At 40.7% G+C, this 25,534-nt stretch overlaps 1 protein-coding gene across 1 annotated transcript in view; it reads left to right on the top strand.

The window, feature by feature from the left end:
* Window positions 1-25,534, top strand: part of pdzd7a (PDZ domain containing 7a) — a 114,338-nt gene that overhangs the window by 34,954 nt on the left and 53,850 nt on the right. Inside the window, exons 8-9 of the mRNA XM_043713079.2 lie at window positions 4,651-5,139; window positions 16,308-16,487. Of these exons, the coding sequence (XP_043569014.2) occupies window positions 4,651-5,139; window positions 16,308-16,487 (669 nt within the window). The remainder of the gene's footprint in view (window positions 1-4,650; window positions 5,140-16,307; window positions 16,488-25,534) is intronic.

A 25,534-nucleotide genomic window follows, 5' to 3' on the forward strand; every position in this document is an offset into this window, starting at 1 on the left:
CAGCCCACCATCTTTGCATTTGCCTGCAAGCTCACTTTCTGATCACACTAAGTAGATCAGCACCAAAACCTGCAGTCTGCTGTCATATTTAAATAAATAATTAACTGTCATTTGAACTTGTTGCTAAGCCAGTTGGCTGCCCACATCACAACGCAGCTGATGTGAGCATGAGTTGGCAACACTTTTTCTTAATGTTTTTTTAAATGGTGGGAAGGAAGTGGGGATGCTAACTTGGCAGGATTGGGGGAATACCCTTTATGCAACATGGCACACGGAAAGATAGTAGCCCTCTTCTCTCCTACCTGCTAGTCCCCGAAACCAAACTCCCCGCACCTCTACCATATCTCCCTGCTTGACTAAAGCATCCCTGCCTAATGGCTTGACTTAATCACTCCAGGATCCATTGGTCTGTCTTAATGCTTCCTCCTGTGATTCCATTGCCATTTGCCACTAGGTCAGAAGTATCTTTATTATAGTCATTAATATAGATTTTAAATAGCTGAAGCTTGAACACTGATTCTTGTGGCATGTTTATCCCTATGCTCTTATTCTGGTCTTTTAACTAATCCAATTCCCATACTTATATATTACCCCCAAGTCCACAAGCCCTTAAAATCCACAAGCCTTTATCTTCTATATTAACCATTTGTGTGGCATCTTATTGAATGTCTTCTGAAATACACTTATACTATTACTTTGCATCAGTGTTCACAAAGGAGAGGAACATGATGAATGTTGAGATTAGAGATAGAAGTTTGACTAGTCTGGATCATGTTGGCATAAGTAGGGAAGATGTGTTGGGTATGCTAGAGGTTATTAAGGTGGACAAATCCCCAGGACCGGATGGGATCTATCCCAGGTTGCAGAGGGAGGCGGGAGAGGAAATAGCTGGGGCCCTGACAGATATCTTTGTGGCATCCTTAAATACGGTTGAGGTGCTGGAGGACTGGAGGGTAGCTTATGTTGAAAAAGAAGGGTAGTAGGGATATTCCAGGTAACTACAGACCAGTGTGCCTGATGTCGGTGGTGGGGAAGTTGCTGGAGAGGGTACTAAGAGATAGGATCTATTTATATTTAGAAACGAATGAGCTTCTCAGTGATAGGCAACATGGTTTTGTGCAGGAGAGATCGTGCCTTACCAACTTACTAGAGTTCTTCGAGGAAGTAACCAAGTTGTTAGATGAAGGAAGAGCTGTTGATGTCATATACATGGACTTTAGTCAGTTATTTGATTAAGTTCCCCATTGTAGACTAGTGGAGAAAGTGAAGTCACATGGTGTGCAGGGTGTTCTAGCTATGTGGATAAAGAACTGGTTGAGCAACAGGAGACATAGAGTAGTAGTTGAAGGGAGTTTCTCGAAATGGAGAAAGATGACCAGTGGTGTTCCACAGGGATCAGTGCTGGGGCCACTGTTGTTTGTGATATACATAAATGATTTGGGAGAGGCCACTGTTTGTATGATCAGCAAGTTTGCAGATGACACAAAGATTGGTGGAGTAGCAGAAAGCATAAGGGACTGTCAGAGAATACAGGAGGATATAGATAGACTGGAGACTTGGGCGGAAAAGTGGCAGATGGCTTTCAATCCAGACAAATGTGAGGTGATGCATTTAGGCAAGTCTAATTCTAGAGCGAATTATACAATGAATGGAAGAGCCTTGGGAAAAATTGATGGGCAGAGAGATCTGCGAGTGGAGGTCCACTGTACCCTGAAGGTTGCTGCACAGGTGGATAGAGTGGTCAAGAAGGCATATAGTTTGCTTGCCTTCATTGGACGGGGTATTGAGTATAAGAGCTGGCAAGTCATGTTAAAATTGTACAGGACATTGGTTCGGCCGCATTTAGAATATTGTGTTCAGTTCTGGTCGCCACATTACCAAAAGGATGTGGACGCTTTGGAGAGGGTGCAGAGAAGGTTTACGAGGATGTTGCCTGGTATGGAAGGTGCTAGCTATGAAGAGAGGTTGAGTAGGTTAGGTTTATTTTCACTAGAAAAAAGGAGATTGAGGGGGGACCTGATTTGAGGTTTACAAAATCATGAAGGGTATAGACAGGGTGGATAGAGGCAAGCTTTTTCCCAGGGTGAAGGATTCGATAACCAGAGGTCTTGCTTTCAAGGTGAGAGGTGGAAAGTTTAAGGGGGATACACACGGCAAGTACTTCACATAGAGGGTGGTTGGAACACATTGCCAGCAGAGGTGGTAGAGGCATGCATGGATTCATTTAAGATGCGTCTGGACAGATGCATGAGTAGGTGGGGAGCGGAGGGTTACAAATGCTTAGGAATTGACCGACAGGTTTAGACAGTACATTTGGATCGGCTCAGGCTTGAAGGGCCGAAGGGCCTGTTTCTGGGTTGTAAATTTTCTTTGTTCTTTGTTCTATCCACTGTTTTCCCCATATCAACGCTACTAGTTACATCCCCAAACATTAATATATTTGTCAAGTATGATTTGCCTGTTGAATGACCATATTGACTTTGTCTATGATTTTCTATGTGCACAGTTTAAGATTTTTTAATAAATGACTTCGTTATGACTGACATCAGACTAACTAGCCTGTTGTTCCCTGTCTTTTGTCTTCCTCCTTTCTTGATTAATGGAGTTATGTTTACTAAACTTCCAAACATCAAGAAATGTTACAGAAATATCAGTTTTTAAAAATCATAGCGAGTGGATTGTCTGCTATTCTTTCATACCATTGAAATCAATCCAAAGAAATCAGCTTCTACTTTTGGGTGGGCAATTCACTCCTGCAATTATATCCAGAAATCCAATGTGGAAATTGATAATAAGCATCAAGTAGCAAAATATTTCTAAATCTTTGCCTGATTACAACTTGGTCAAATCATGAGTATGTGCTATTTAATTAAACTACAAGAAGAGATTTTCCTAGATCTTTTCTGATTCATTCACAGGATGTGTGGCATTGGCAAGGCCAGTATTCACTACACATCCCTAACTGTCATTTTGAGGGTAGTGGTGCACCGTCTTCTTGTGTGTCGTGAATGTACACCTACTGGGCTGTTGTGTGGGAAGTTCCAGAATTTTGACACAGCCATAATAAAGAAATAATGATACCTCGAAGATGGATGATGTGTGACTTGAAGGAGAAGTTTTAGATGAAGTGCTTGCCCTTGTAGGTGATCAAGGCCAAGGGTTTGGAAGGTTTGTTTAGAGAAGCTTTGGACAGTTTGCTTATTGTAGATGATACATACTGCAACATAGTGTTCTGGTGATGGAGGGAATTAATGTTTAAGGCAGCGAATGGAGTTTCACTCAGGCTAGTTGCTTTGTCCTTGATGGTGTTGAGCAAGTTTAGTTTTGTTAAAGCTACATCATCTGACACCAGAGAATTCTCTGTCATACTTATAGTTTGTGGTTTCTAAATGGTGTAAAAGAGTTGAGGAGTCAGGGGATGAGTCACTTGCCACAGAATTCCCAATGTCTGGCCATGTTCTGCGGCTGCAGTATTCATGTAACTGTATCTATGTTTCTGATAAATGGTAACATCCTAACATATTATTGGTGATAAATTTGAAGATTGGAAAGTATTAAAGTGTGGCGTCAAGGAGCTGTAACAAATCCAGAGTCAATGGGAGTTGGGAAAGCCCTACCACTGGTAGGAATCATTCCTGGTACAATGGAAGGTGGTTATGGTTCAGAAGGTCAGCTGTAGGACTTCACGGAAGGAGTTCCTCATGGTAGTGTCTTTGGCCAAATGATCTTCAGCTGTATTTTCTTCCATCACAAGGCCAGAGGTAGGGGTGTTCACTGACGATTGCACAATGTTCAATGTGATGGAATAGTCCCTGTTTGCCTGGATGAGTGTAGCACCATCAGTGCTCAAGAAGCTTGACATGAGGCAAAGTTGACTGCTTGATCGGCACCACACCCATAAATGTTCACTGTCTCCACCACTGATACTTAGTGGCAGCAGTGTGTACCATTCCACAATATGCACTTAGGCTCCTTACACAGCACCTTCCAAACCCATGACCCAAACATCTAGAAGAATGACCTGCAGACATATGGGAACACCACCTCCTTCAACTTTCTCTTCTAGTCACTCACCATCCTGACTTGGAAACATGGTGCCGTTTTTCACTGGTTGCTGGATCAAAGCATGAGACATCCCTCCCTAACAGCTTTGTGGGTCTAACTACACCAATTTGAGAAGGCTGCATGCCATCTGGGATGGGAAATAAATGCTGGCTCAGCCAGCAATACCCACATTCCATGTTGAATAAAAAAAAAGGAAAGTTAGATTTTCTCTGTCTAAGCATAGAAACTGTCAGAAAATCATTTGGGTTGAGTGCATGTCTGTGAATGAATGCTTGCATTTAAAGTAATGAAAAGCATAGTTCTGTCACCCTCCTGACTTTGAGGTTCACTATGCCTGGGTATTCCATTGCTCCTATACACAGATCCAGGAAAATGTTTTGATGTGTTTTGATTAAAAAGCATGCAATAATTGTGTGTCCAGGTTAATCAAAAATACATTTATAAATATTTCTCTAACATTTGGAAGAAAAATCATGGAAAGAAGTCATTCAAAATTTTTGCTTTGTAGGTGCTGTTCAATGCAGCCTTTAGTCTTCCAAATAACTCTTCCTAATCCTAAATTGCAGTGCCATTTTGTTTTTTCAGTGACAAATAATCATTCTCAGCGCTTTGGCTCAGACATAAATTCCTCCACTTCATCTCATTCATCTGGGACACCTTTGAGCTCCATGAGTGATTCTTTGCAGGTCTTCCTCCCCACTACCCACAGTTCAACTGACATGGTAGATGTATGTATTTCCACAGAGGACTCCAAATCTCTTCAGTACAATCGTCTAAATACAATAGAGACTGCAATACAAACAGACCTCCAGTTGTCTCCCTCCTCGAATGTTGACATTTCAGGTGAACAAAGGACAGGAAAGCCAGTGACAGAGCGAAGCCGGACACTTGGGCGTACAGTTATCTTAAAGGAGACAGCCATTAGATCAGAGAGTTTTAAAGAAATGTGCATCAAACAAAGAACTGGCGATTCTGCTGATGAACTTTTGCTCTCTCCAAAAACTGCAATGCTGTTGGCCCTAAGTAAACCAAGGAAACCAATCAGTCGATCACAAAGTTACATTACAATTGGAGGTGAGAGTATTTAAATAAACTAAATCATAGATTCGTTGTTTTAGTTCCAAAAGGTTTCTGTGGCAATTTTTAAAAGTTTTTAAGTATATTTAGCTATCTTTGAAGTATCAGAAATTTAAGTTAATCAAATTGTAAACAATTTCTCATCAAAAAACAAAGAACTGCAAGCGAATGCTGACAATCTGAAATGAGCAGGGTCACCAAACCCGAAACATTGACTGCTTTCTCTCCACAGATGCTGTCAGAGCTGAGTGTCTCTACCAATTTCTGTTTTTGTTGCAAACAACTTCTGTTGACTTAAAATTACAAACAGATGAATTATGAACAGGAATAGATCATTCAAATCTGCAAGCCTGCTCCGCCATCCAATAAGATCATGGCTGATCTGTTTATGTTTTAAATTCCACATTGCCAGCTAATCCAAATAATTGTTTTAATTCTTTTGCCCAACAAGAATCTATGTACTTGTGCCTTAAAAATAGTCAATGACCCCACCTCTACTGCCTTTTGAAGCAGAGAGTTCCAAAGTCACATGACTCTCAGAGTAAAAATATTCTCTTCACTTTAATCTTAATTTTTAAGCAGTGTCCCCTCAAGACCAAACAGTATCTCATATAATTCAATCAAGTTGCCTCTCAAGCTTCCAAATGCCAGTGGAAACAAGCCCAGTCTGTCTGAGACAACACTTTCATTCCAGTTATGAATCTAGTAATTCTCCCATGTTCTGCATCCAATGCATTTACATCCTTTCTTAAATAAGGAGCCCAAAAATGCACACAATATTCAAGATAAAGCCTCACCAATAAATGAAGCATAGCATCCTCACATTTATTCTCAATTCCTCTTGTAATAAAGGATAGTATTCCATTAGCCTTTGCAATTACTTGTTGTACCTACATACTATTTTTTTGTGACTCATACACCTAGATCCCTCCACAACTTAGAATTCTGTAGAATATAAATTGTAAACAGCTGAGGTCCCAGCAAAGACCTCTGCGGGGTCCCCCTCATCACATATTACCAATGAGAAGAAGACCCATTTTGCATATTCTCTGCTTCTTGCAGCCAGCCAAACGTTTATCCATGCTAATATGTTACTTCTAACATCATGATTCTACTTTGTGGAATAAAGTTTTATGTAGCAAATGGCAGGCACCTTCTAGAAATCCAAGTCCAGTATATCTACAGGTTTCCCTCCATCTACAGTGCATGTTACTACTTCAAAGAACTACCATAAATTGATTTAATTTGATTTGCCTTTGACAGCACCATGCTGACTTTTTCTGATTACTTGTCCAGCTATAACTTCTTTAATGATTGATTCTAACACATTTCCCATGACAGGTATCAAACTAATTGGCCTATGTTCTGAGGAAGAGTTACTGGACCCAAATTAACTCTGATTTCTCTTCACGGGTGCTGCCAGACCTGCTGAGTTTTTTCAGTGATATCTGTTTTTGCGGCCTATAGTTTCCTGTCTTCTGCCTCCCTCTCTTCTTGCAAAAAGAAGCTTTATGCGTTAAGTTCCAGAATCTAGCAATTTTTTGAAAAATTCATATCAATGCATCAACTACCTCCATTAGGCACCTTTTAAGACTCTAGAATGGATGGATTTGCTCAGTACTGCTTTCTGACAGTTCACATTGTTGCCCTGACTTAAGTATAAAATAATAGTTTTAGACCTACTCTTCTCACTTTCAAACTGAATGTAAAATTTAATTATATTTTGGTTATTGCTATTTAAGGTGTCTCTACTCTTAGGTTATTAGTTAATCATATCTTTGTCAATGTTCATCAACAAAGCTAATGTGGTCCTAGACTTTTTAAACAGATTAGATAAATAATAGATTAGAGAATGGGCCTTAATTATTTTGGAAAATTATTGACTGAATATTAATTACCAACTGCCTATATTAGTAACTGATGAATCATGAAATATTATATTTCTAAATTGATTTCAATTAGAATACTGGAATCAAAACAAAATATGCTGAAACAAATAGTAGGCCAGTTAGCAGCTGTAAAGAGAAATACTAGTTTTTTTTAAGCATTGACTTTTGTTTGTACAGTGATCAATTGCATATTTCTAGCTTTATTAGCTTTGAGGTCAGCATTTATAGATTATGTTTCTTGTTAGTTACATGTAGAAAATTGCTGCAAATTGCACGTCTGTGATTCTGTAATAAATTCAACTTCAGAAAATTACAGATCAACATTGATTGAATTTTTTGAAGAAGTAACAAAGAGGATTGGTGAGGGCAGAGCGTAATCTATACAAACTTCAGTAAGACGTTCAACAAGGTTCCTCATGGGAGTCTGGTTAGCAAGGTTAGATCTCATGGAATACAGGGAGAACTAGCCATTTGGTTACAGAACTAGCTCAAAGATAGAAGACAGACGGTGATTGTGGAGGGTTGCTTTTCACGCTGGGTCCACTGTTTTTCATCATTTATACAAATGATTTGGATATGAGCATAAGAGGTATAGTTAGTAAGTTTGCAGATGACACCAAAATGGGATGTGTAGTGGACAGCAAAGAAGGTTACCTCAGAGTACAACAGGATCTTGATCAGATGGGCCAATGGCTGAGAAGTAGCAGATGGAGTTTAATTTAGATGAATGCGAATTTTGGAAAAGCAAATCAGAGCAGGACTTATACACTTGATGGTAAGGCCCTAGGGAATATTGCTGAACAAAGAGACCTTGGAGTGCAGGTTCATAGCTCCTTGAAAGTAGAGTCGCAGATAGATAGGATAGTGAACAAGGCATTTGGTATGTTTTCCTTTATTGGTCAGAACGTTGAGTATAGGAGTTCGGAGACCATGCTGTGGCTGTAGACGGCATTGGTGAAGCCACTTTTAGAATATTGTGAGCAATTCTGGTCTCTTTCCTATAGGAATTATGTTGAGAAACTTGAAAGGGTTCAGAAAAAATTTAGAAGGATATTGCTAGGGTTGGAGGATTTGAGCTGTAGGGACATGCTGATTAGGCTGGGGCTATTTTCCCTGGAGCGTTGGAAGCTGAGGAGAGACCTTGTAGAGGTTTATAAAATTATGAGGGGCATGGATAGGGTAAATGGTCTATTTACTGTAGATGACAGGAGAAATCGTACAACTAGCCAGGAGGAAAAGGGAAGCGTACGTAAGGTCCAGGCAGCTAGGAGCAGAATGGGCCCTGGAGGAATATCAGAAGAGTAGGACCAGTCTTAAACGAGGAATCAAGCAGGATAAAAGGGTCATGAAATAGTTTTAGCGAGCAGTATTAAGGAGAATCATGAAGCCTTTTTATTCTTATATAAGAAGCAAGAGAGTAACAAGAGAAACAATTGGTCCACTAAAGGATAGTGAAGGAAGGCTGTGTGTTCAACCTGAGAGAATGGGTGAGATTCTGAATGATGAAGGAGGAGAGGAACATGATGAATATTGAGATTAGAGCTAGAAGTTTGATTAGTCTGGATCATATTGACATAAGTAGGGAAGATGTGTTGGGCTAGAGGTTATTAAGGTGGACAAATCCCCAGGACTGGATGGGATCTATCCCAGGTTGCTGAGGGAGGTGAGAGAAGAAATAGCTGGGGCCCTGACAGATATCTTTATGGCATCCTTAAACACAAGTAAGGTGCCAGAGGACTGGAAGGTTGCTCATGTTGTCCCCCTGTACAAGAAGGGTAACTACAGCCCAGTGTGCCTGAGGTCAGTGGTGGGAAAGTTGGTGGAGAAGGTACTGAGGGATAGGATTTATTTATATTTAGAAAAGAATGGGCTTATCAGTGATAGGCAACATGGTTTTGTGCGGGAGAGATCGAGCCTTACCAACTTAATAGAATTCTTTGAGGAAGTGACCAAGTTCATAGATGAAGGAAGGGCTGTTGATGTCATATACATGGGCTTTAATAAGGCATTTGATAAGGTTCCCCATGGTAAGCAAATAGAAAAAATGAAGCCACATGGTGTGCTGGGTGTTCTAGCTAGGTGGATAAAGAACTGGTTGAGCAACAGGAGACAGAGTAGTAGTTGAAGGAAGCTTTTCGAAATAGAGAAAGTTGACCAGTGGTGTTCCACTGGGATCAGTGCTGGGACCACTGTTGTTTGTGATATACATAAATGATTTGGAAGAGGGCACTGTTGGTATGATCAGCAAGTTTGCAGATGACATGAAGATTTGTGGAGTAGCAGAAAGCATAAGGGACTGTCAAAGAATAAAGGAGAATATAGATAGCCTGGAGAGTTGGGTGGAAAAGTGGCAGATGGAGTTCAAGCCAGACAAATGTGAGGTGATGCATTTAGGCAAATCTAATTCTAGAGCGAATTATACAATAAATGGAAGAGCCTTGGGAAAAGTTAATGAGCAGAGAGATCTGGGAGTGCAGGTCCATTGTAACCTGAAGGTTGCTGCACAGGTGGATAGAGTGGTCAAGAAGGCATACAATATGCTTGCCTTCATCGGATGGGTTATTGAGTATAAGGGCTGGCAGGTCATGTTAAAATTGTACAAGACATTGGTTCGGCCGCATTTAGAATACTGTGTACAGTTCTGGTCGCCACATTACCAAAAGGATGTGGATGCTTTGGAGAGGGTGCAGAGAAGGTTTACGAGGATGTTGCCTGGTATGGAAGGTGCTAGCTATGAAGAGAGGTTGAATAGGTTAGGATTGTTTTCATCAGAAAAAAGGAGATTGAGGGGGACCTGATTTGAGGTTTACAAAATCATGAATGGTAGATAGAGATAAACTTTTTCCCAGGGTGAAGGATTCAATAATGAGCGATCACGCTTTCAAGGTGAGAGGTGGAAAGGTTAAGGAGATACACATGGCAAGTACTTTACATAGAGGGTGGTAGGTGTCTGGAACACGTTGCCAGCAGAGGTGGTAGAGGCATGCATGGATTCATGTAAGAAGCGTCTGGAGTAGGTGGGGAGCAGAGGGATACAGATGCTTAGGAATTGGGCAACAGGTTTAGACTGTAGATTTGGATCAGCTGAGGCTTGGACGGCCGAAGGGTCTGTTCCTGAGCTGTAAACTCTCTTTGTTCTTCTTTGTTCTTTGTCTTTTCCTTTGTGAGGGGCAGGGCGGCATGTGGTCCAGAACTAGAGGGCATAGGTTTAGGGTGAGAGGGGAAAAATATAAAAGGGACCTAAGGCAACATTTTCACACAGGGTGGTGCATGTAAAGAATGAGCTACCAGAGGAAGTGGTAGAGGATGGTACAATTACAGATTTAAAAAGCATCGAGATGGCTATATGAATCAGAAGGGTCTTAGCGAGTTTTGAGAAGTTGTGTAGCTCAGGTTGAGATTCTGGATGTAGGTTTGCTTGCTGAGCTGGAAGGTTCATTTCCAGACATTTCATTACCCTACGCGGTAACATCTTCAGTGGGCCTCAGGCGAAGCAATGCTGAAAATTCCTGCTTTCTATTTATATGTTTGGGTTTCTTTGGGTTGGTGATGTCATTTCCTGTGGTGATGTTATTTCCTGTGGCGAAGTCACTTCCGGTTCCTTTCCTCAGAGGGTGGTGGATGGGATTTAACTCGATGTGTTTGTTGATAGAGTTCTGGTCGGAATGCCATGCCTCTAGGAATTCTCATGTGTGTCTTTGTTTGGCTTGTCCTAGGATGGATGTGTTGTCCCAGTTGAAGTGGTGACCTTCCTCATCTGTATGTGAGGATACTAGTGAGAGAGGGTCATGGCTTTTTGTTGCTAGTTGGTGTTCAAGTATCCTGGTGGCTAGTTTTCTGCCTGTCTGTCCAGTGTTGTGTTTGTTCCAGTCCTTGCACGATATTTTGTAAATGACATTAATTTTGCTCATTGTCTGTATAGGGTCTTTCAAGTTTATGAGCTGCTGTTTTAGTGTGTTGGTGGGTTTGTGGCTACCATGATGCCAAGGGATCTGAGTAGTTTGAGTGTTTATATCGTTTGTGGAGTTTGGATTTTAAAATAGTGACATCAGTTCATGGATAATAAAAATAATTTACTTTACATCACACCTTCATCTGAAGCAAAAATCCAAAGGTGCTGGTGTAGAGAAATAATTTTATGTAAGTAAATTGAGTAAAAATCTAGGCCCAATTGGTAATCATAGAATAGAATCGTAGAATCTCCACAGTGTGGAAGCAAGCTATATGGCCGATCAAGTCAACATTGATTCTCTGAAGACCATTCCACCCAGACTTAGCCCCCTACCCTATCCCAATAACCCTGCATTTCCCATTGTTAATCCACTTAGCTCACTCTTCCCTGGACACAAATAACTCACCTGAGTCAGATGGTAGGTTCAAGGTCCACTCCAGAGCCTTAAAAGTAAAAACCAAGATAGCAGTTCACCGTATTGGTGAGCAGATGCTCCATTGCCACAAGTGTCATCTTCTAGATGAGGGGTCAGCTCATATATTATACCCTAGCACTATTTTGAAGAAAAACAGTGAGTGTTCTGACTTAGCCAATATGTATCCTTCAAACATCACAAAAATGAATTATGTGATCGCTATGATATTGCTGTAGTGAGCTTGCTATATGCAATAGGTTAGCACATTGGAGGACATGTGGCTGATTAGGCCAAATGATGCAAAGAGAACAAGGAAACAAAATGTCACGTATACAAGACGGCATTAGTTTTGCATCATAGAAAATACCATTGTCATAGATCACAGAGGATGTCATTTATAACTTATTAGGGCTATTTCTCTGCAGTGGTTAAACATTTTAAAAAGTGATTGGAAAGATTAAAACAGAGTTATGAAAGAAATGGACATTGATTATGCTAATGCTTTCCAAATCTATGTTGGTGATGGCAGTTTAGAAAAAAAAATTAATTGTTTCTGAGAAGATGGTGATGTATAACTTTCTTGAACTGCTGCAGTTCATTTGGTGTAACTATACTCACGGTGGTGTTAGGACGGGAATTCCAGGATTTTGACTTCATGACAGTGAAGAAATTACAGTGGTGATGTAGTTCAAGTCAGGGTGGTGTGCAACTTGGAGGGGAACTTACGGATGGTGATGTTCCCATTTTCTGCTGCTATTGTTATTCAAATGGTTGAATTTGGAGTTGTTAAAGGAACATCAGTGAGTTATTGCATTGCATCTTTCAGATGGCACACATTGCTGTCACTGTGACCCAAGGATGGAGAGACTGAAAGCTTAAGGTGATGAATGGGCTGCTGATCAAGGTGACTGCTTTGTCTTGAATGTTGTCAAGCTTCTTGAACTTTAATTCATCAAGGCAATGAAGACAAAAAAAAGGAAGTTTTTTTCCTTAGATAAATGTGAACTTCTTAATAACAAAGGAAGGTTGAGAAAACAAACAAAAGAAAAATGTGAGAACAGGATTAAGACACATCGAAGCTTTTGGGTACACTTTGGTGGGTGCTGGAAGATAAAGTTGCATAATCAGCAGAGTTAGTTGAATAGACATTAATGAGCTCCTCACAATTGTTATTATGAGAGTGTAGGGAGCAAGAGAGAAGACTTAAGGATACAGTTGGTAGTGGAAAAATAAATCAGGATTATCTTTCCTCTTAAGATCCACGAGTAATGTACCGTTTTGGAGGAGGTAAGTAACAACCGATTGATAATATTTGTGGTGATCCATTAAGGTCTGGTAATGGATATAAACTAGATATTTGAGAGATAAACATGTGCATGTATCTTATGGAGTTGTAGGAGTGAAAATGGATGCTGTACAAGGAAGAATGCTCATGGTGGAAGGCAGTAAGCATTTTAAAGAAAAAAGATCTCAAAGGTGGAATTAATTATATAGTTGAACACATTCACAACTGCTGAAATAATGTGTCAAATGAAAGGCTAAAGTCTAGGCAAATGGATGTTTGAGAATGCAGTTGTGAACAATTTGGAAAACATTTTCATTAAATAAGAAATGAATGGTTGAAATAAAAGATGTTATCACTATCATTGTTTGTTATCAGCACAGAGGTAGTAAAAGACCCACGTGAATTTATTTTTTATTCATTCATGAGATGAGGGCCGACTTCATCGCTGGCTATGTCAGCATTTATTGTCCATCCCAGAGGACAGTTAAGAGTCAGCCACATTGCTGTGGATTTGGAATCACATGTAATCCAGGCCAGGTAAGGATGGAAGTTTTCTTCCTTAAAAGACATTAGTGAACTAGGCAGATATGGTTTTCCTAACAATCAACAATGGTTTCATGGTTATCATTAGAGTCTTAATTCCAGATTTTTATTGAATTCAAATTGCACCATCTGCCATGGCAGGTTTCAAACCTGGGGTCCCAGAACATTACCTGGGTCTCTGGATTAATAGTTCAGTGGTAATATTACTCGGCCATCAGCTCCCTCTATTACAAGGTAAAGACAATGGACATGAACAGGAGTATGATGTTTAAGAAAAGAAATGAGTTACTGAAATCATTGAAGATGGCAAGAACAGTTGAGATGAATATTGTGGGAGTTGCTCAACGCAGAGGCTGAGGGAGGAATGGAGGGAAAATTTTAAGGAAACACTCAGGATGCAGCTTGGACTCAGTACTGAAGGGCCAAGATGTTTAAGGAAAGATGAGGGGACAATCTCCTTTGAAATAGTTTCTGTAGAACTTACCTGACTGTCCACTGTAGAAACTCGAGAGTGTGGTGCTGGAAAAGCACAACAGGTCAGGCAGCATCCAAGGAACAGAAAAATTGACCTATCGGGCAAAAGCATCATCCTGCATCCTTTTCCAGGACCACACCCTTGACTCTAATCTCCAGCACCTGCAGTCCTCACTTTCGCCTCGTCCACTGTAGGAAGTTGATAAATTACAGTGATATCAGAGAACAGTGCAGTGTCATGCCTTCACAACAATTATTTGGGCTTGCATGCAGGCAACCGCTGATGATTACAGCAGGATGTTTGTACTTACCCAGCTAATTGCAATTTCATGTGTCTCAGGAGCGCATTTTAGAGGATGGCACTGAAAGGTAAGAGATGTGATTAAGGCAAAGATTATATGCAGTGTTGTAAATATTTCTTGTGCACCACTTCCTTTAAATGTTCAAGTTAGACTATATATGTAAAAATATCAATGCTAGCGACAGTGGTATGACTCTGATAATTAATCAATATAAAGCATGGGAAAAGTTGAGCTTTTCCCACATCTAATTCTAATGATACACCTATCTGCAAGTGTGAACGATCTTATCCATGATCATTAATCCAATCTGATTTCCAATTCCAAAAGGCAAGTAGTGGAACACTTGTTTACATAAGAACATAAGAACCAGGAGCAGGAGTAGGCCATCTGGCCCCCCGAGCCTGCTCCACCATTCAATAAGGTCATGGCTGATCTTTTCATGGCCTTAGCTCCACTTATCAACCCTCTCACCACAACACTTAATTTTTTGCACAGTAAAGGAATTATCTAGCTAGCTTTAAAAACATTTACTGAGGAAGCGTCAACCACTTCACTGGGCAGGGAATTCCATAGATCCACAACCTTCTGGAGTGAAGAAGTTCCTTCTCAGTTCAATTCTAAATCTGGCACCCCCTAATTTTGTGGTCTGCCCTCTTGTCCTAGTTTCACCTGCCAGTGGAAACATCCTCTCTACTTCTATCTTAGCTATTCCTTTCATAATTTTATCTGCTTCTATAAAATCCTCTCTTATTATTCTAAGTTCCAATGAATATAATCCCAGTCTACTCAGTGTCTCCTCATAAACTAAGCCCCTCAACTCCGGAATCAACCTAGTGAACCTCCTCTGCTGACCTTTTAGTGACAGTACATCCTTTCTCAAGCAAGGAGAGCAAAGTTGCATGCAATACTCCAGGTGTGGCTTCACCAGCACCCTACACAGCTACAACATAACCTCCCTGTTTTTAAGCTCAATCCCTTTTGCAATGAAGGACAAAATTCCATTTGCCTTCCTAATTACTTGTTGCATCTGCAAACCAACATTTTGTGATTCATGCACAAGGATACCCAGGTCCCTCTGCACAGCAGTGTGCTGCAATTTCTTACCATTCAAGTAAATTTGTTTAGTTTCTAATGTCTTGGAAAACAAGTACATAACTGTTTCCAGCTGTAGGATTAAAGGGTTTAATACACAGCTTTTCAAATATTACTGAAAAAAAACCCATATGATGCTCTTTTGCAGTTTCTCTATTTAAAAAGTGATAACAGGATTGGACTCCGTTCAGCTGTCACCAGAAACAAACTAGTAATGAGGCCTGAATTTACATGCTGGGTTTCCAGCATAAACAAAATGACACATGAACCACATTTCCTCTGATTCCAGAAGACCTGCTGTCAAGCCAAAACCCACTGTTATCATCAGGAAGGTGACATAATGGTTAAGGACTATAATTTGTACATCTATAATTCAAGAAAACTTCATATGTACAAGAAGAGATCTAATTTTGCTAATCTTCATTTTCATTCTTGTTGCAGTGCCCACCAGGGCAACAATAAGTTGATCCTTGTTTTAATTACACCGGCATCTCCAAATCTTGTTTTAATTGGTTGTTTGGGTGAATTGGTGGTGGATTTACAAATAAACTGGTAAGGGAGTTGGTCAAGTAGAGGAGAGAACAGACTGAAGTCTGTATTAAATTATAAAATGCAGATAAACAGTTACGGAGACAGACTAACTTGCTTTGGCAAACGGATGAATCATAATATTCCAAAGCTGGGTTTTTGAGGTCAGCTATATTTAGACTTCAATTTCCAGGATTATTCATGCAGAATGGCCACTTAGCTAAATATCAAGGAGTAGCGGCTGCCTGTGAATTTGTACCATAATTAGAGTCAGGACTTCCAAAAGAAGGTGAAACAAACTTATTTCTGAATCAATATGCCTGTATGTCCTTGTTTGCCATGACCTACCTGTACTGCTCACAAGACAAAGCTTTTCACTGTACTTAGGTACACATGACTACAATAGATCAAATTAAATCAAATATGAAATTTTAAAATAAGATGTGAACACCAAAATTGTGATTCTCACCAAAATTGTGATTCTTTGACAATATCCTTGATTCTACAGCTACTAATCTTAATAATCCAGAGACATCAACAACTGTGAATTGGGTACACTGACCCCATGGCAAATTCTCCAGTGTCTGCTCCCACTATTTGAAACTCTCTATGGAGAGGACATTTTCATAATTTTAGAGGATTAGTTGCATAATCTTTTCTCAATTTCATTTTTTAACTTTGCTAGAGGACAAGAAGAAAAAGAAAAAGAAGCAAAAGACTTCTACAGAAGGAACAAAGTTGGAGCGCTCCAAAACATTTATGAACCTGCTTTTCAGAGGCACTCGATCTGGAAGGCAGTCAAGTGAGCAAAATCTAAAAGATAAAATCAGGTCCAAATCCCCATCTCCCTCAGAAACAGATAAAGGTAAGAGAAAAGTAATGAGGTGTCACTGTGGAAGCAAGGTGATATTGTATCTTGACAGCAAATCTAGCTCCACTTTCTGTTTTCTGTCTTTAAACTCCTCCCCTTCTCAGTAAAGCCCTTCATCTCTCCATACCCTTCCCCCTTACAGTCCTCCTTTAGATTTCACCACTTTGATTCAGTTTTTGAACTGGTTCTCCACCTTTTGATTGGTTCTCCACCTTTGACTCAAAAACTGTTTCTCCTTATGCCTGTGAATCACTTTGAAACTTTTCTGCTTTCTTTGCAAATACACTATACAAATGAAAGTTGTTGTATTGAACTCAGCAACCCACAAAATTATCAACAAAAGGAATATTTTACTTGAAACTTTTTAGCAATATAGATATAGTATATTTTCCATCATTCTGCTACAGCTTCAGTATGTGTATTAATTTTGTTTTTAAATTGTTCATCACTTTAATGATGAATGTTATGAAATGAAGCAGAACTATGGAACAATAAATGTACAGCTGTATTACTTGATCAGAAATACACTTTATAGCTGTTTTGGCATTTATGAACTTATTTGATGGAATTTTTCAATCTCAGAGGAGGTGAAAAGAATGATAAATGGGTCAATTTAATTGGGTGGAAGTCAAAAAATAAGATTCTCACCAACAGAATAAACTCTTGATAGTACATTCTCCAACCTCAAAAGATAGTCGATCTTTCTGACTGCAGATGTCAGGAAGCCCATCCGCACCTCATTAAAAGCACAATTTGCTGAAATTAAGTGGTCATTCCCAATTAACTTCTATCGAATTGAAAAGTACTAGCTTAAGGATGCATAAGAAGAGTGCATACCAGGTGACGTTCAGTTCTTTTTGTACTTCAAACTAAGTACTTTCTGCTTTCAATTTATTATGTTATGGCTGTGAATGATTGTTGTTTAAACTGCTGTATATGTTTCCCAAGTATGATCTTTGTGGCTGAGGTGAGGAGAGTGGCTGTGATCGCTGGGCAGGCTGGAGCGAAAGCAGGGAAAGGGATGAAGTATCCAGTGGGGCACTGCCTTTCCGAGATGGTGTTTTATCTATCAAGCAGTAGGGCACTATCAGTTTGGGAGTGCAGCTTCTGTCTTGTCCTGGGTCTTTTTGGACGACGGCCAATAAAAGAGAATCTCAGGGACATGGGTTAGGGCATAATGCTTGCTGCAGGAAGCTGATATCTGGAGATGCACTAAAGGCTCACAGACGGGATAAATTCACACTCAAGATGGAGTTGGATCTGGTAGGTGGGTATTCGAAGGCCATTGTCAAGTGTGCATATGGTTTCATGGTGGGGATGGTCACAGAAAGTTATAAAATAATCAGCCTCAATAATGGGACCACTTTAGCTTCAAGTAACCCATTCAGGGTTTTAACCAAACATTTCAGGCCTGAAACTGTCACCAAATACCTTACACTGAGGGAATCTATTTTTACCAATGCTGAATTATCTTTTCCCTTTTTCAGGAGCAACTACCTTATGCATCCAGCTTCAGCCAAGACTCTGCCAGTACTGCCCATACCGAAACTTAAAACAAAACCTCTTTGCCCCCAGTCAAGAAGAGAAAACAAAATCACTTCCTGACCTTCTGAACAACTTGTTTGCATATGAAATTATCTCTTATAAATAACAACCATTACTCTCCAGGAAGTCTTCCTCTCACACTGTGTTTTTAAATAACTGCCTCCCTTGACTACAGAAATACTTCCAAGTTAATCATTAAACCCCATCAGACAAATTGGAAACTCAAATGCCATTAATTCAAATCAAAAAATCAAACTCAAAATAAATTTTATTAAAATATATATAAATCAAAACTTTACATTACCATATGGAGACCCCCAGCCAGGGGAAAACTCTTTCCTTTCTGTACCCTGCAGAGCCCAGCTACATGTCTCTATTGCTAGATTGACTCATATCTATGGGTGCCATGATTCGAGGCCCATCTTTCTCACTCTGACTTCATTGGACAAGGCTGAAATCAATCTTGTAAGCCTCTACTGCAGTCCTCAATTGCATAGATCTATCTTAGCTGTGACATGAGAACAGCATTAGGCACATATCTTGTTGATAATGTTAGACTAATAGTGTGTGTCCCATTGGAAGACTAATATTGCCTTCAAGGGAAGAAAATTCTCCTGATTGTTCATTTCAGACAAGCATACAAGCATACAATAAGAGAACTGCAAACATTACAACAGTGAAAATGAATATATATTACTGAAACACCCAATATCAACGTGCTGGGAGTTACTATTGAACAGAAACTGAACTAATCATATAAATGTGAGTGCAAGAGAAGGCCAGAGGATAGGAATTCTGCAGTAGCTAACTGCACCAGCACCTGTCCACAATTGACAAATAGGAGTGTAATGGACTACTTTCTGATTGCTTAGTTGAGTGCGGCTCTAATAATACTCAATAAATTGCCACCATCCAGGTTAAAACATCTGAGAACAGCAAATTTCATGGTTCCTCACTAGCTTTTTGCTGCATTCCTATCTCCCCATTAGTGCAGATATGGTCTTGGTCATTCCATAGGAGCCGTACAGGCTTCTGCTCATATGAAGTGAGGATTCATTTACCCCTGTCATCCCTCTGCTGGTCTGGACCCATTCCCTCATGTTATGAGTCATCTTGTCCTGCAAACAGATGAGGAGAAGGATTGAATATGATTGGAATGTGTGCACAAATACTTTATGAGCATTCTAAGGTTCTGAACCCTCTGCAATAAGAGAGCAGAAAACACAGTCTGGGAAGTGTTTAAACATTGATAGAGTGAGGTGATTGTCAAACAGTCAGTACTGTTACAACACAGGGTAAACTCTTCTGCTATTTTAAACCAGATACACAGAAAGGCTCACCTCGCTTTGTAATCTGTAAAAGTATGAGTGACAAAGAACTACTGAATCCCACTATTTAAAAGAAAAAAAACAATTTATTCTACAACTCCAAGAAAAAAAGAACATTAAATAACAACTATCTACACTGCAACGCTCCTTTGTCTGATCAATTTCTCTTCCTCCCACTCTGCAACTATATATTGATCTGACAAAACCTTCCGATTAAGTTAATAAAATATCAAATTTCAAAACCAGTCAGATGTATTGATTGTCTTCTGTATCTTCCTTTCTTCTTTTCTTTGATCTTCTGCTTCACAGATTTCATATGAAAAGGTACGTTTCAGAGAGCGTCTCTGTGAGCAGTGTGTTTGTTGGTGCTCTTTGTCGCTCTGGCTAACTGTTCAAAATGCCCGATTTTTATACCCCAAAACATTGAATTGGCTCAATGGTTTGATGTTGTCAAAACAATAAAATTCAAATTCTATATTTTTGTATCTTGGGCCAAATTCGAATTTGTTGTGTACCATAGCAAGCTCAGCAATTTGTTTCACAGCCAAATGTTACATTTTTAAATTTTTCAGCACACTCTTGCCAGCTTTCACTCTCTCTTAAAGGTACAGTGGAAGCCTATACCTTCATAACAGTACACATCACCATGTTGTCCTGAGGCTTGGATATGATCATCTTATATGACTTGTGTGGTACAATTAGACAAAGTAAAGATCATATGAGTATGTGTTTTCAGTGAGAAGATAGTGCCACTTACCCTGACAGAGCCACCACAGAACACACCAGATGACCTCCTTCTTTAGAGACCGCAATTTCCCTTCCCATGTGGTTAAAGATGCCCTCCAACGCATCTCGTCCATATCCCGAACCTCCGCCCTCAGACCCCACCCAACCAACCGTAACAAGGACAGAATGCCCCTGGTGCTCACCTTCCACCCTACCAACCTTCGCATAAACCAAATCATCCGCCGACATTTCCGCTACCTCCAAACAGACCCCACCACCAGGAATCTATTTCCCTCCCCACCCCTTTCCACCTTCCGCAAAGACCGTTCCTTCTGTGACTACCTGGTCAGGTCCACACCCCCCTAAAACCCACCCTCTCATCCTGGCACTTTCCCCTGCCACCGCAGGAACTATAAAACCTGCGCCCACACCTCCTCCCTCACCTCTATCCAAGGCCCTATATGAGCCTTCCACATCCATCAACGTTTTACTTGCACATCCACTAATATCATTTATTGTATCCGTTGTTCCCGATGCGGTCTCCTCTACATTGGGGAGACTGGGCGCCTCCTAGCAGAGCGCTTTAGGGAACATCTGCGGGACACCCGCACCAATCAACCACACCGCCCCGTGGCCCAACATTTCAACTCCCCCTCCCACTCTGCCGAGGACATGGAGGTCTGGGCCTCCTTCACCGCCGCTCCCTCACCACCAGACGCCTGGAGGAAGAACGCCTCATCTTCTGCCTCGGAACACTTCAACTCCAGGGCCTCAATGTGGACATCAACAGTTTCCTCATATCCCCTTCCCCGACCTCACCCTAGTTCCAAACTTCCAGCTCAGCACTGTCCCCATGACTTGTCCGGACTTGTCCTACCTGCCTATCTCCTTTTCCACCTATCCACTCCACCCTCTCCTCCCTGACCTATCACCTTCATCCCCTCCCCCACTCACCCATTGTACTCTATGCTACTCTATCCCCACCCCCACCCTCCTCTAGCTTATCTCTCCATGCTTCAGGCTCACTGCCTTTATTCCTGATGAAGGGCTTTTGCCCGAAACGTCGATTTCGAAGCTCCTTGGATGCTGCCTGAACTGCTGTGGTCTTCCAGCACCACTAATCCAGAATCTGGTTTCCAGCATCTGCAGTCATTGTTTTTACCTACAATTTAGAGGAAGACCTACCTTTTTACCACACTGTACCTGGGTTCCTTTGTCTGGACCAGTAATGCTCACCTGTTTCTGTGATCTTGCTGCAAGCCATCTGGGTCTGATGGGAGGTCTTCTAGCTGCCATCAATGGGGAACAGGACTTTGCTTCTTTCATGGATAGCTTGAACTGAACCTCTGGTGAGCTGCCGCTGAACCAAAGGGTCAGCCAACCTTTCAAATTAAAATAAGGGATGAACAACAGTCAGTTAAAATAAAAACCAAAAGAACTGCAGATGCTGTAAATCAGAAACAAAAACAGACATGGGAGAATTCTCTCCTCCTACGCGGGAAGCCCAGGTTCGACTCCCGGCCAATGTTTGGCAGCTCTTTCTTTCTGAGGTGGCTCGGTGACTCAGTGGTTAGCACTACTGCCTCACAGCACCAGGGACCCAGGTTTGATTCCTGCCTTGGGCGACTGTCTGTTGGAGTTTGCACATTCTCCCTGTGTCTGCGTGGGTCTCCTCCGGGTGCTCTGGTTTCCTCCCACAGTCCAAAGATGTGCAGGTCAGGTGGATTGGCCATGCTAAATTTCCCATAGTGTTAGGTACATTTGTCAGAGGGAAGTGTGTTTGGGTGGGTTACTCTTCAGAGGGTCGGTGTGGACATATTAAGCCAAAGGGCTTGTTTCCATACTGTAGGGAATCTAATCTAAAAGAAAATCCTGGAAAAGCTCAGCAAGTCTGGCAGCATCTGTGAAGAGAAATCAAAGTTAATGTTTCAGGTCCAGTGATCTTTCCTCAGAACTAATGGTAGCTTGGAAAATGTGGGTTTTTATGCAGAAGATAGGGCTGGGTGTAAGAAATAAATGGTAGATGGGATGAGAGCCCAAAGAGAGAGAAAAACAGTTGGTTTACAATCTGGCAAGGAGGGTGAATAGCTGTTAATGGAAACAGTTAGTGGCTAGCAATGGGCTGTGCGTAATAGTAGACTATGTGATTACGGTGACCCCTCATATACTGAAGCAAGAAGAGCTGGACATATCCAGGCTTGGGTTGACAAGTAGCAAGTAATGGTTGCACTGCACAAATGCCAGGCAATGACCATCTCCAATAACAGACAGATAATCATTGACATTCAATGGTGTTACCATAATGAATTCCCAACTATCAACATCCTGGGGGTTACCATTGACCAGAAACTCAATTAAACTCTCCACCCAACACAATGGCTACAAGACCAGCTCAGAGTCTAGGAATACTGTGGCAGGTAACTCATCTCCTCATTCCCCAAAGACTGTCTACCATCTACAGGCGCAAGTTAGGAGTATGATGGAATACTTTCCACTTTCCTGGATGAGTGCCGCTCCAACAACACTCAAGAACCTTGACACCATCTCAGACAAAGCAGCTTGTGGGATTGACAACACATCCACAAGTGTCCATTTCCTCCACCACTGAGTTTCAGAAGCAGCAGTGTGTAATATCTTCAAGATACACTGCAGAAATTCAGCATCTTCCAAATCCACAACCACTTCCATCTAGAAGGACAAGGGCAGTAGATACATTGGAACACCACAATCTTCAAGTTCCCCTCCAGGCCAGTTCACATCCTGCTGTGGAAATATATTGCTGTTCCTTCAGTCAAAATCCTGGAATTCCTTCCCTAAGGGCACTGTGGGTCAACCTACAGCACATGGACTGTAGCAGTTCAAGAAGGCAGCTCACTACCACTTTCTCAAGGACAGCTAGGAACAGACAATAAATTTTGGCCAGCCAGCAACGACTATGGTCCACGGGTAAATTTAAAAAAAAACCTTTTGCTGGATTTTTACTACTTTCACCCTTAACAAACTTTATCATGCTTTTTCAACCCATTCACTCCCAATATAGTTTCAACTCACATTTTGATTACAAGTTGACCATATATTTCAGCAAATTTAAGCTTGGAAACCTAAGAATTTTTAAAAATATATCATCATGTTTAGAGTACATTGTGAAAAGTCTAAATGTAATTTTTTTGTAATATTCATTTTATTCAGTAATCATACTTTACAAATCAAGGTCAACCCAAGTGACAACATTTTAGAGTTATAGTCACACAGGCCCTTCAGCCCAACGAATCCAAGTCGACCAGGTTTCCTGAACTGAACTATTCCCATTTGCCTGTGTTTGGCTCATATCCCTCAAAACCTTTTCTATCCATGTACCTGTCCAAAGGTTTTTTAAATGTTGTCACCTCCACCACCTCCTCTGGCAGCTTGTTCCATATATGCACCATACTCTAAGTGATAAAGTTACCCCTCAGGTCTCTTTTCCCCCTCATTTTAAACCTGTGCCCTCTATTTTTGGACTCCCCTACCCTGAAAAAAGATCTTGGCTATTCATTTTATCTATGCACTTCATGATTTTGTAAACCTCTATAATGCTACTCCTCAACTTCGTACACTCGAGGGATAGAAGTCTCAGCCTATTCAGCCTCTCTGTATAATTCAAGCCCTCTAGTCTTGGTAACATCTTTATAAATCTTTTTTGCACCCTTTCAAGTCTACGAACAAGAATTTTACATAGTACTTCAAATGTGCCTTACCAATGTCTTGTACAGCTATAACATGACATTTCAATTCCTGTACTCGGTTCTCTGACCAATGAAGGCAAGCGTGCCTTTGTCACCATCCTGACTGCCTGTGACACAACTTTCAAGGAACTATGTACCTGCAACCCTTTTCTGCCAGAACACCCCCAAAGCCCCTATCAATTATTGTGTAAATCCTGCCCTCATTTAGATTAGATTACTTACAGTGTGGAAACAGGCCCTTCGGTCCAACAAGTCCACACTGACTCTCCAAAGAGCAACCCACCCAAACCCATTCTCCTACATTTACCCCTTCACCTAACACTATGGGCAATTTAGCATTGCCAATCCACCTAACCTGCACATTTTTGGACTGTGGGAGGAAACCGGAGCACCTGGAGGAAACCTACACAGACACGGGGAGAATGTGCAAACTCCACACAGTCAGTCGCCTGAGTCGGGAATTGAACCCAGGTCTCTGGTGCTGTGAGGCAGCAGTGCTAACCACTGTGCCACCGTGCCGCCCATTTTGTCTTAACAAAATGCAACATCATACACTTATCTGCTTTGAACACTACTTGTGATTCTCAGCCCACTGGCCCAATTGATAAAGATCCCGTTGTACTCTCCGATAACCTTTCTCACTGTCCACTGTATTACCAATTTTGGTGTCATCAGAAAACGTACTAATCATGCCTCCTATGTTCTCATCCAAAGTGTTTTTTAAAAAAATGAACAACAGAGAACCCAGCCCCAATGCTTGCGGCACATCACCGATCATGGCCTCCACTCTGGACAATAACCCTCTACCATCACCATCTGTCTCCGACCATCAAGCCAATTTTGTATCCAACTGACTAGCTCTGTTACTAACCAAACTATCATGCAGAACCTTGTCAAAGACAATAACTACCCCTCTACCTTAATTTAACTTCTTAGTCATCTCTTCAAAAAACTCAATCAAGTGTGTGAGACACAATTTTCCAAGCACAAAACCTTGCTGACTATCTCAAATCAGTCTGTGCCTTTCCAAATGCATGTGAATAAATGAATGATTTATTGTCACGTGTAGTTTACAGTGAAAGACAATAAAATACATGAAAAGCTTTCATTTGTCACCATAATCCAGTGCCATTTTGATAGTTTAAGAACAAAAGAAAATGAAAAGGTATAGCTTAAAGACAATATGTAGATCCTGTCTCTTAGAATCACCTCCAACAATTTATTCACCACTGACATGAGGCTCACCGGTCTATAGTTCCCTGGCTTTTCCTTGCAGCCTTTCTTAAATAAAGGTAAAATGTTTTAATGAATCTTATAAAGAGCAAAAAATATAAGACCTCACAATACACTGTTTCTTCTCTATGAAAATTGTACAGCAACATTAAATATTTCAATACATTTCAGCAAACTTGGGACTTGTTCAGACAACGATATGTCCCCTGAGGCTATTACATTCCTTCTTACTTATTCCAGTTCTATAAATGGGTATTAAAGTTAAGTGGTATAAATCTTCCACTTTCCAATATACTAAGCATGTCATCATCAGTCTACCTGATTGTCCACATTTTTTCATCAATTCACAAGCTGAAACTTGTGATACCTCCTACAGGCTGATATAGCTTTATTTTAAACTTTTTCATACTTCGGATTGAATTTCATCATTTATATAAATGATTTGGATGTGAGCATAAAAGGTATACGTAGTAAGTTTGCAGAT

This window comes from Chiloscyllium plagiosum, unplaced genomic scaffold (assembly GCF_037043375.1).
Source record: "Chiloscyllium plagiosum isolate Xiang-an unplaced genomic scaffold, Cpla_swu_hap1 HiC_scaffold_22, whole genome shotgun sequence".
NCBI lineage: Eukaryota > Metazoa > Chordata > Chondrichthyes > Orectolobiformes > Hemiscylliidae > Chiloscyllium > Chiloscyllium plagiosum.